At 42.5% G+C, this 12,846-nt stretch overlaps 1 protein-coding gene across 2 annotated transcripts in view; it reads left to right on the forward strand.

The window, feature by feature from the left end:
• The window catches only part of rbms3 (RNA binding motif, single stranded interacting protein), a 196,203-nt gene that overhangs the window by 141,562 nt on the left and 41,795 nt on the right, over positions 1 to 12,846 (forward strand). For both annotated transcript variants that reach the window (XM_062435758.1, XM_062435759.1), the window contains exon 7: positions 8,550 to 8,656. In XM_062435758.1, coding sequence (XP_062291742.1) covers positions 8,550 to 8,656 — 107 coding nt within the window. The remainder of the gene's footprint in view (positions 1 to 8,549; positions 8,657 to 12,846) is intronic.

Genomic DNA, 12,846 nt, shown 5'->3' on the forward strand with positions numbered 1-12,846 from the left:
GTTACAGTTTGAATATTTAATTTTCCCCAATGTTTTAATGAAAGTTCTGATTTTGAATGAAAAATCACAGCCCTGTGATCTACCCCAACTTCCCATGTAACATAAAGGCAGAACAAAAGGTTAAAATGGAACCAAAGAAGAAACCAAAAAGCAATTATGGGGTCTCAAAGATAGCTGAAAACTGTGAGAAAACAAGGCAGAAGAGAGGGAGCATGTCGATGAGAGTAATAGATACGATTTTTATGAGGGGGAATGGCAGAAAAATAGTGCAGACGTTCTTGTGCTGCGTGTGCGTGTGTGTGTGTGTTTGTGTGTGTATGTGTGTGTGTGTGTGTGTGTGTGTGTAGGGCTGCTTTTTTGAAAGTGAAAGAGCAAAGAGAGCTGCACCTGCACCTTCTATCAACCAGTGGAAAGCTCCTTTCAGCACAGCTTTAATTACAGTCTCTGCAGCTCTGCTCGGCTCAGACAGGCCAGTCTCCACGCAGCCAACCAAATCCTCTCACACATAGCTGCCTTCCTCTGCCACAGAGTCGCCTGATCCCTAATCAGCCACGGTGCCACTCTTCATCGATCCCCAATCAGTTACTGTAAAGGGGACGCTATGGAACTCCCTTTCACACACGCACACCCTCCGTCCCTTCCCCCCTTATTAGTCTGGTGGCCTGCTTTCATTGATCATAAATCAACGTCACTGGCAGCATTGATCGTCAATCACCCCCAGTGACATTATTGATCTGGCTGGTCCCGCAGCTATAGGCTTGCCCTCAGCGCTCGGCCCACATTGCAGGCCGGCTGTGGCATATTGATCCTCCCTCAGATACAGTATTGAGGGTTCTTTATTGATAATTCATTTATTGTGCTGTAATTTCATTTTCTTTCCTGTCTATACTGTTGTTACTGGAAGCCCCTACGGTGGAAACCTAGTTAACGGACACACAGCCTTTTGTATACTTTCCTCTGTGAGCGCCATGCTACTCTCACTGATGTGGCTTTCTTCTATTTGCAGCTCCAAGCATATTTTCCATCTCTGTTCAAATGTCATTATAAATCTGCAGGCAATGGTAGCCTAAAGGTTAGATAACCCCACTTATAACTGGAAAATCATGTTTGAATCCCTGGACCAGCTGGGATATGATATGAGAGGCAAGGTACCATTTAACCAGACACCTGATATCCAATTTTTCGTTTGAGTTTCATGCTGGCCAACAATAGAAGACTTTTTGTAATGCACTTTTAGTGCAAGTTTTTGTACCTCTATGAATGTCAAGCAGCACAGTGCTGAAAAATAGCATGCATGCTCAGCAAAACCTTGCATTGATAAATAAACATAAATAAAATTTGCAGTACCATTATATGGAAGCTGCATAAAGATGAACAAGAGGTTAAAGTAGTTCAAATGCTTGATGTAAATAAGGAAGCCATCACCATAAAAACATCTATGAACACAGACTACAGTGCATTGTGCTTTTAAGGTGAGCTGCAGAGCTCAAAACTGATTTATTCTTATTCTTATATATACCAGTGTCATATATACTCAGAAATATTTGCTTTAGGTCTTGTGGGTAGGCAGTTATGTTGAATTACAAAGCGACCATCTGTATGATTCATCTCTATAGATGGGAGGTTTCACAGGTCACTGGAGGCGTTGGCAGTGTTATACTGCACTAACAGGGACAGACCTAGCTTCACTGTCTGCCCACACAGGCGGTGACACAGACAGTGGCAGCAGAAGTCAGCCCCCACAGGCATAAGTACAACAGCAGCTGCCTGCAAGTTCCTCTACTGCAGCCAAAACTGTTTGCCATTAAAAGACCAGAACAGACCAGTTTGACACCACAAGGCTAAAGAAATCCAGTGAAGATCTAATTTTCATTTACGCCATGAAAACAGTCATTTTTAGTATTTGTTTGTTTAGTGTCTAATGGAGGCTTCTTTCTTTTTTAGTTCATTTCACGGGAGACTTGCTTTGTTTTGCAATGAAACGTTTGCATTAATTGTTTATATGTATTTATTGATAATGGAATGGCTGCATGAACTAATAGTCTGGCTATTCATATTTGCATAATCAAAACCCTTACACTGTAGTTTTAATTTGGATTAGTTTTTTTTTGTTACAATCAAAATCTGTAACACATTGTTATTTTATTTCTCAGTGTAGTTTAGCAAAGGGGTACTTAGAAAAAAACACACACTTCTTGTGGATTACAGTTATTGTGATCTGTGAGTGAGTCTCTGATTGGTGTGCTCAACCAAAGAGCATTCATCAATGTGTGAAATGTGAAGATAAATTGGAGACCAAATCATTGCTTAGAAACCCGCAACTTCAAAATGTGTCTTCTTTTTTTTAATGTTCATTTGTAGTCTAGTGTATAAAATGTGAGTAAAATTTATGTCATCTATGTCATACAATATACAGTATATACGCAGTTAATGCTGTAAGTAGTACATCAATCATTTTTGGATGACTGTTATAATGTCTTTAAGACCAAACAGTAATTCCACTTGGCTCACTACTACATTCATCTGACGTATTGAGTCACGTCGTCTCTTGCAAATTGTGGTGTTTTCTTAGCTGGGATGATATTTCGAATCCAATCCACAAATAGTGTTTTCAATCTCATACTGTACTCTTACAATTTTGAACCAACCGCAATGCGGCCGCTTGTAATTGCCACCCTGGCCAGCTGTGTAAAGCAGCCGCTGATACCAGAGAACCAGTAACAAAGATGCTGGCAGTGTGCAGCAGCGCATGTGTGGCTTAAGCATTAGAAACATCTGCCACCGCCACTTTAAAATTGCAGCTGACTACAGGAACCAGCGACGCTCAGCTATGTCATTTGGAATGAATGCGGTCAGGACTGTCTGCTCGTATAAATCTTATTTTAATATATGGATGAAGGATTGTGAGCAGAATTGGCCAACACACATACACTGACTTCTACTCACTCACACACCTCTGTCTGCTCCTTTGCTTTTAGTTATTTGTTTACTCACCATGGCAACCGTAGTGTCGGGAATGGCGAGTGGAATTAGCTGATTAAGCTAAAATGAAGTTCTCCTCCTAACTGTTTTGCTGGTACCTCGGTGTCTCACTGGAGTTGGCTACCAGCTAAACCTGCCTGTTTGACGCTATGCTTGAAGCTCACACATTTACTGTAAAAGCAGATTAATTCAGAGTCAGTACTTTGGAAGGTGCAATCATATTCACCCATATTTTTATCTGCTGAAATTATTACAGCTCTGTATATATGCAAAATATTCTTCACCTTTTCACAGATGTGTCTTCATACTCCCGGACTGCTTCTTAGGCACTCACAAAAACATGCACACATCACTTTTCTCAGTATTTGAGAATTGGAATACTTAGAAAAGTGATGTGTGCACGTTTTTGTGCACATAAGATGGTTTCAATCAATTCTAGTCGCCTGCTGCATTATAGACTGACTTTGTATCAGACACACATGGAGCTCATCTCATCCATCAGCTTTGTTTATTTGTCTGAGTGGTCCATAAAGAGACAGACACAGATATTTAAATAGAGAGACAGACAGATAGATAGATAGATAGATAGATAGATAGATAGATAGATAGATAGATAGATAGATAGATAGATAGATAGATAGATAGATAGATAGATAGATAGATAGAAATGGAGAGAGCGATACAGAGGCAAGAGATAACCACGACAGAGAGAGATGCGATCGAGGGAGACAGACGGAGAGAGTGAGAGATGGATTAGCATGTCAGAGGCTCCCTACATAACATTACTCTTGTTAAGTGCGCAATAGCTCATCGATCAGGCTTCTACTGCCCGCATCCAGGGCTCTTCCCTCCACTTCCCTTCCCGTAATCCATAATATCATCTCAGGCCTGAACTGGCTGGTGTGCTGCAGGAGCCCTCTATGGGAAAGTCTGAGTAAGGGCTGATCAATAGCCTTGGAGCATGTGTAGCGGATGCGGGGCGAGAAGCGAGGCGTTGTTGACATCCTTCTTCCTCCACTCTTCTCACTCACTCATCTATACTATATGGATTAGAAGGGGGGTAAAAAACTGGACTCCACCTGTCACTTCTACCTTCAGCGAATGTTTTTTGGCCTCTGTCTCGCTGTGTCCCTGTGTCTTCTTGTCTCTCTATGGCACCGTATCTGTCTTTCCATCTTTCTCCCTCTCCCTCTCCTCTTTGTCTCGTTCTCTGCTGTGCTCTCCTCTCAGCACTCGCTTCATTTATCGGGCCGTGTCATTGAGCCATGTGTGCCGTCCCTGTCAGCAAAACGGCTGGCAGACTGTCTTCATTTCCATGCTGAAGGATGCGAGGCCAGCGTGGCAGTTGTGAGAGATATCGACTGGGATCTGTCAAAAGCCCTGCCTGTAGGGATGTTGCCTGCCTTCCTGGTTGGCGGTCATTCAGAGTCCTTATGGCTCTTGAAAATAGCGACGTATATGCCACACCATGTGTGTTCTCATCTTTCTTGTCCACCTGTACTCATGTTTGTTTCTACTGTAACATCTGGCTCCACTAGCTTTTCTTCATCTTCGTCTATTTCTAGAACTGTGTCCCTTGTGCTTGTTCTGCTTTCCTGTATCTGTCTGTGTCTCTTTCTCTCTCCCTCGCACTCTTCTTCCATCTCTTTCCCATAAGACAGCCTCCTCAGTCAGGGCAGACAGGTCAAGCTGGCTGATGGGAATCAGACAGTTGTTGATCCAATTAGAGATCCCCTCGAGCAGCGTCAGAGTACAGCAGAATTCCAATAAAATACTGTCCTCTTTTTTCCTTTTCCCTGTTCTCTCCAAACATGTCCTCACAGTAAAACACAGAGAGCCATCCAGATGACTTCTCAGACATACTTACCTCGTAGAACGTCAAGCCAAGAACCTGAAGAAACCTTTAACCAAAGATGTCATAGAGAAGTGGAAAGCTTCCTTTCACTGCAGCTTTTTCAGAGTGACATATTTTGGTACAAGTGGCTGAACAGTTCTCTCTGTTCGTCCTCTTGAGGGCTTTGCACACTCTCAGAGCAAAGCAAGGCCAGCACGGTTTGACTCCAAGCCCTTGTGAGAGGCTTCTTTTGTAACTGTCTTGATGGTGAAAAGCTAGCTGTTTCACTGAGCAAAACATTTTTTACCCAGCCCCGCTGCAGCTCGGGAGCATTCCTGCATTGATTTCACCAATTCAGGCCAAACAGATGTACGGTCCAATTCTGAACAGCGGATGAATGTATGACGCACTGACATTGATGTATTATAATACATGTGCTGATTTGCATTCATGTATCAAGTGTTATTCAGCTGGCCCTTGCCAGACCATCCGGAGCACGCAATCTCCCTTCGTCTTCAGATACCAGGAGGAAAAGAAATGGTGAAATCTGGTGTTCTCGCCGCTCTGGCTGATATTCAGCAGAAAAAAGGTTGATTTCCCCCAGATGCGGGCCCAGGAAACAACAGTAACAGCAATAATTACTTATGCACGCAGCGCTAATAAGTGAAACTTGCAACAAGCTTCAATTTAAATGGCTATTTTTATTGCACCATTGTAGAGAAATACATCTGCATGTACTTATTGTTTTTTTTTTACTGGGTGGTAATGTGTCTATTGATGAGCAGAAAGCCATGACTATCTCTTCAGAGCCAAAAGGATACTCTGGAGTATGATTGAGCCAAGGCTGCTATCAAGCGAGGCTAGCAGCACAGATGTCTTACTCTCAATAAACTCTTTTTAGCACTGATCCTCTTGCTCTTTTGTGTGTGAGTGTGGTTGTGCACATGTACACATGCATGTGTACTTTTCTCCAGTCACCCCTCGTTAACGTGTTTACCAGTTCCTAGGGCAACCCACATAAAAAAAAAACAATTAAGAGTTCCCATGGAGCACCTTGTTAGCGGCAGTAGTTGACCTCTAACCAAAAACACTTTATGCCTTTTTCCCATGATTTAGGATCATTACAGGGTAGCAAATTGGTTCATAACTGAGCTTTTTCTTTTTCAAGCGGCCCCCTACAACAAATGCTGGAGCCGGCGTGAAATGTGTTGTACTTGGAACTTGTGTCCTAAAGACGCAGCATCAGCAAGCTAGTATGTACAGCCAGTGGCCCAGTTTGCTCTAGGCTGTGCCAGTGATGACGGTGTGTGGTGAGAGGTCCCAGAGCGATTTTTAGACTGGCAGCAGTTTGTATTGTGTATGTGCATGTGGGTATTTCTGTGTGTTTTCACTGGTTATAGCAGAGAGACTTTAAGGGCAAAAGGAGGGTGTGTATGTGAGGGCCATAGAGGGGTAAGTGTGTTCACAAGGTGGGTGGGGTGGTGTGAGGCTGTTGATCTTGGGCTGGAGTCTTAAACAAATTGGCTAGTTCACTATGGGAACTGGGGATGTAGTTGCAGGGGGAACGTCCGCACGGCCTGTGTCAGATTCTCCAAATTTCTCTGATAGCTAATTATCTCCCAGAGTGCCAGAGGAGAGGTTTGGAAGAGCCTTTGTTGTTTTTCTTCAGCATCTCTCTCATTCTCCCTTCCTGGCTACATTCTCCTGGGCAGACTCTCAAAAGTTTGGTCCCATAGTAGCCCCTAAAGCCACACAGACACATGCACACTGTGTGTGTTCTTTTGGTTTTTTTTATAGACGTTTGTTTGTATTTGGCTCTACAGTATAGTAGCCTTCCACTCACATAAAGGTGCACACACACAATTTTGCCACCTCGACAGCCCTCTGCTCATTTGCATATCAGACACCTACTGTAATTACAAAATAATTCTCCCCCAAATGTGGCAGCAGTTACAATAGCAGCATGTCAGAAAATGGAAATTAATAAACAAATCATCCTGTTAGCTCATTAATGCCCGAATCATTTCATTCAGCTTGTCATAACTTCACTTCACTTTAGGTTCTTTTATTGCTGTCACTCCTTTTTCCATCCAGACAGCATCTCATTTCTCTCTTGTCATGTGATACTGTATTATTATCAAGGCCCGAGCACCTCTAACATCTGGGATCGGAGATTAAAGCATCAACAATTCTCTTGGTTGGTGTCATCTCTGGCGTGGCGTGATGAAAGGTCCCGTTGCTCGCCTCCTGCAGACAGCCTCGTCATTGGCCTGCGTCGTCACAGAGCGGCCGTGTCACGAGCTGCCAGGCCTGTAATGTGAATGCGATGACAGGGCAGCCGACAGGTTTCTTCTAAGCCAGCAGGTGCAGGGCAGCAGCGGTTCAGTGTTTGGACAAGCTCGCTGGCTCAGTGTGTACTGTACTGTAGCTGAGCTGTGCAACCCTCCCAGGGAATGAGTGTTTGATCCTGGTGTAGATTCTCACTCTGGCTCTGTTTGTTCCCTTGTTGCTCACGTAGTCACTCACCCAATTCTCTAATCAGTTTCACTCTTTTGCTTTTTGCTTTGGTCTTGTTTCTCCTCCTCTTTCCTGTGTTTCATTTAAGTTTATCCACACCGCCAACACTGCTGCTATCGTCCAAGTGTCCCTCTCTCATCTCCTCAGTCTGCTTCCAGTGAGAGATTCCAATGTCGCTGACGCAGGCTGAAAAAGGGATGGACGCTGTTAAGACCCCCAGATCTCCGGCCAAGAGAGCCAACCGTTTCTCACGAGAAAAGCTCACTAAGGCCTTTTTTTTCTGCAGTTTTTTTTTCTTTCACTCTCATCTTTCATTGAGCCTGCCTTTCAGTATCTACATTATCTCATCAGTAGAGTACTCCACCTGAATCCATTTTTTTTCTCTTTTGGTGCCCACCTGCAGCTCAGGTGTGAGAAAATGCCCTTTGAGGAGTTATCTTTACAGCGACGTAGGTCATCACCACACATTCATCAACCTTTTATTGGCAATTATGCATAAAAAAGGCTTTTGATACAGAGACAGCTTCGATGAGGTCGCCATACAGGGAGCTTTTTTCTTGTTTTAATTTGATTACTAAGTTATTTCATGTCATTTTTTCCTGCTGGTTGATTATAGACACTTGCCAGCTCTGAAATGACGGCACTTGTGTCAATCCTCTCTCACTGTTGCTCCTACCATCAGAAATGGTTATGCTGCCCCCAGTGTCCACTCCTAGAACAGTAACATTAATATCTATGACAGCCTTTACTCACACAGCACAGCCCAGAGAGATGCTTGCAGTGATGGTTGCGAAGTGGAAAAAGGCATAAAATTTCAAATAAAAGAGAAGATGGCTGTTAAAGTAAAACACAAAGGGATTATGCGTCAGGAACAGGAACGCCTTCTAGAAATAAGCTTTGGCTGACAGAGCGGTCCTGCATTACCATCTCAGAGGTATTTACAAGAGCGATTACTGTGATTATTATTTCAACAATACCCTGCAATGCTCTTTCATGGGCTGCCAGCCTGGGCCGGGGTAGGGAGGGCCTGCCAACATCGACAGTCTGGGAATTTGTCTAGGAGCTCCATAGGAGGGCAGAGAGGAGGGAGGAGAGAGAGAGAGATGCAATGGTTGGAGAAGAGAAATGGGACACAGTTCAATAAGGCTTCTGTGGGGTCACAGGATGCAGTCGTCCTAACATGTTTTTTGTCCTCTGTCTCTCTTTCCCCCTGCAGCTCCCAATGAGCCTTTGCTGTGCAAATTTGCCGACGGAGGGCAGAAGAAACGCCAGAGCCAGAGCAAGTACCCTCAGAACGGAAGGCCGTGGCACAGAGAAGGCGAGGTAAGTTACACCTAAGCATATGCTGTTCTCCTTCAAAATGTCCCAGAACTATAGAGTTTATTTACTCTGAAAGAAAACTCTTCCACACTCTGCAGGTACAGCATAACAAATCAGTGTTGTTTTGCGGATATCTCTGTACACCAGGTCTCTAGAAATTGTTCTTTATTTCTACATGAGATAAGAGGTTGTTTTTTTTAGTGAGCAATGCATTTCACAACCAGCTCCTCAGGTTTGCTCATCAAGATGCAAACACATCACAGGCACTATATTTAAAGCAATTGGATCAAATGACCAGCAAACCATGACTCACAAGTGTTAGTATTCATCAAGGACAAATCATAATTCACTGGTCTACTTTACTTGATTTTTCTCTAGCATTCAGCCACATTGTTACCCCTGTCTCTATAAAAAAGATGGTTCGCACTCTCCTGGTTGATGACTTTAGTTTGACCCAGTAATAAGATGTGCCAAAGATCAAGAATGAACCTTCAAGCTAGTACAGTATACAATGTTGGCATGAAGAAGTACAATATTTTGAAAGCTGTAAAGGGAATTGGCACCTCATCACAGTGTTCTCACTAATATCCACTGAATAAAAGATGAGTAAGAAAATCCTATTGTAGCAACATAACTGATTCAGATCAGGAGCTAATGTTGTCAACCTTTACTATCCTACTTTAGCTTTCTAACCAGTTGTACACATTCTCACTATATCACCACCTCTTTGAGAGTTTATTCTATCCTCAGATGATGGATTGCATGGCAATGCAACACAGAGATTTACAAATTTACTGAACAAGTGCAAATGCAATGTGCAAGAGGTCATAACAAGGGGGCTGAGACTTGGCCAAAAATGCAGTATGGTGACGCATTAAACAAGGTGTTTACGTCTGATGTAATGGCATTTATAATAACAAACTCCTCCCTAAGGTGTGTTATTAGAGGCCCCTAGATAAGTTGGCTACAGCATCTGGCTCTATGTAAACCATCACTGCCTGTCATTTGTAGTTACTCTAAGGTATGGAGCTGTTTAAGAAAGAAAAGAAAATATCCCAGATATCGATCAAACTGCCCCCAGATGTATAGAAGCTGTCATGTAAATTGCATCTCAAGCCAAACACCTCACTGACTACTACATAAATTCTTGCCATGCATCAGAATGCTGGGAAACATGAAATTGGATACAGTGCTATGGTAACGTATTCATCAGCAACATGTGGAGACAAGGTTAGAGTCTCTACCAACCGGCTATACTGTGAAGGACACACAGAGGAGACAGGTAGAGGAGTGTTTCAGACTGGACTATATACAGTACAATATAGTGAATGCACGACCCCCCCCCCCCCCCCCCGCACACACACACACACACACATACACATTGAAAGAGGCTGACAGTTGTGCTGAAACGGCAAGGTAGGGTAGACCATGGGAGATGAAATGTTTGTCCTTCAGAAAACACATGCTCTCTGTGTGTCTTTGGGGGGGGGTTGTTGAGAAGGGGTTGGTGGAGTAGTACACTGGCCATCTGTGTGTTTGTGTGTGTGTGTGTGTGAGTGTGTGTGTGTGTGTGTGTGTGTGTGTGTGTGTGTGTGTGTGTTTGTACCTGTCCATCACATGTTCAGCAGCCCTAAAACCTATAAGCCAGTGAAGCGTGTTTAACCTAAATCACATTGCTACATCCCCTCATAGGCCCACACGTTGACAGGGTCAGCTAAGTTGACTTAAGGTAAAGTGAGATGACTGTATGTACAGACTGTGTGTGTGTGTGTTTGTGTGTGTACTTCATCTTGAAGGGTGCCATAGGACAAAGAAAAATGAAATTATACTTACACTTCCAAAATGGAGAAAACATCCCTTTTGTCCTTTTGCTGCATTTATTCACCACCCTTTACATCCTCTACAGTATACACACAAAGACATGATGTTAAAACACCTGCTTATTATGTTGCACTTACCCTGTCTCATACAATATATATATATATATACACAGCTAATTTGGCTATGTTTTTTCCAACCCAATAAGACTGGGATTTCGAATCCTGCATCTTAGGTTTAGGCTACCGCAACACTTGGTTAACATTGGGGAAGTATTATGAGTCTAGCTAAATATGAAGTAAATGTGTCACATCTCGTGCTTTAAATGTGTATTTAATCTTTCCCTATCCTCCACCAAGTGTTTTAATTTTTTCCAAATATGACCATTAACACATTCCCCATGCTTTAGTTGCTCAGAGTGACTATTTAAGGTATGAACATACATTTTAGGAGACAAGTTTGGTCCCACATACACAGATATCCACTGGCTATGTGTGTTTTTCTTTATAAAAGCACAAATAGAATTACAAGTTAACCTTCAAAAGGCAGAGACACATACCTACATTCAAATTCTGTATGCGCCTATCTCTGTATCCATCTTGGTTTAAAGTACTTCGTTTGGCCTCTGTGACAAACTGTTATGTCCTTCCTCTGCATCCCTCCTGCTCTCTCTCTCTCTCTCTCTCTCTCTCTCTCTCTCTCTCTCTCTCTCTCTCTCTCTCTCTCTCTCTCTCTCTCTCTCTCTCTCTCTCTCTCTCTGTCTCTCTCTCTCTCTCTCGTCTGCCATGTTGTAAAGGCATGTGGCATGACTGAAAGGCTGATGTTTAACTGTCTGAGTGTGTGACAGAACACGCTCGAGCGTCCCTGAATTTATTTGTTTGTATCTTTATGAACTGATGTTTTGCTATCCTTGAGAGGACGCATAAGAGATTTAGACCTTCAAACTGGAGACATTGTTTTGCAAATTGAGGTTATTTTAACTCCCAAACTTTGAAATGCAGTATTTGGTTTATATTTTAGGGTAAATTCAGCCAGCCTTAGGACTTGAGCTTAAAGGTTTAAGATTAGAATAAAGTTTTTTTTTTATCGTTTGCACTTTGACAGTAGTGGATGAAATACCTGAAAGCCTCACTTGAGTAAAAGTAGGTACAGATATCCTACCAAAAATGACTTTGGTCAAAGTTAAAATCACCTATTAGTATATTTAATTTTTACTGTTTCAAGTATCAAAAGTAATTTTCTGTTAATACATGTGTTTAAGTATTGAAAGTAAAAGTTAATGCTGCTTATAAAAAAGCAAGTGGCCATAATTTTGGGAATTATGAAGTTTATTCTTTTAAGCATGTACATCACTTTGAAAATGGAGCCTTCATTACTCATGAAGAAAATGTAGGTCTTCACAACTTACTAATTTAAAGAACTGTTTTTTCTTCCCTCCCATTCCTTCATTAGTCTGTCCCTCCCACCTTCCTTCCTCCTTTATTTCCCTACAGTAAAAATCCAGTCTTTACTTGAAACAAAAAAAAAAGTACTGTTCATCATCAAAAGAAGTTGGTTTTCAAAATTGCAAGAATTCAGTCTCGCTCTTCTTGAGCTGAAGACGAATCCTGTGATGCTAAAAAGCCTTTCACAGGCTGCTGAGGCAGGTAGAGGCTCGTTCAGATTCACAGACAGCTTGCACACAGCTGTAAAGGATTTTCAGCAATCCATGTGATCTGCTGAACAGGCCAAGATCCGTCCAGTTGTTTGGAGTTGTCTTGTGCTTGCGATGACAGCAGGGCAGAGAAGGAGACATCTTCATTAGATAAACTGGGCCTGGTGACATCAACTTGCTGCAGTGAGGGATCTTGGGAGCTTGATGTAGGAGGACGAATATATAAACGATGAGATTAATAAACTTTCTAACTTGTCTCGACTCCAACCTAAGATTCTTTACTAAATAGTGTGTTTTAATTTGATGTCTATAAATTTAGTTTCATGCACCATCCATGCATCCATAATTGATTCGTCAAGTGTCAAAATGTACACCTGTTCACTTAATTTTCACTATTCCTATTTTGTCATACCCATTCAGAAGCGCTGACACAAACTCTGCTTCTTCACTCCCTCTTGATCCTCACCTGGTTGAGATGCATCACTTTCACTTCCCTTTATTGTTGTTCTAATCTTCAACGAAAACGTGGATAGCTTTTATGACATTAGTGTTGTTATCTGTTGTTGTTCTCAGTTTACAGGCTAGCACTACTGAGCATCTTTTGTCAGGGTCAGGGTCCAATGAGCAGTAACACCAATGAAGCTCCGCCTTCTGACAGACCAGCAGTCGGTGATGGTGGCGATATGGTCAAATCCCCTCATGGCCTCCTTCATTCCCTTTG

This window comes from Scomber scombrus, chromosome 16 (assembly GCF_963691925.1).
Source record: "Scomber scombrus chromosome 16, fScoSco1.1, whole genome shotgun sequence".
NCBI lineage: Eukaryota > Metazoa > Chordata > Actinopteri > Scombriformes > Scombridae > Scomber > Scomber scombrus.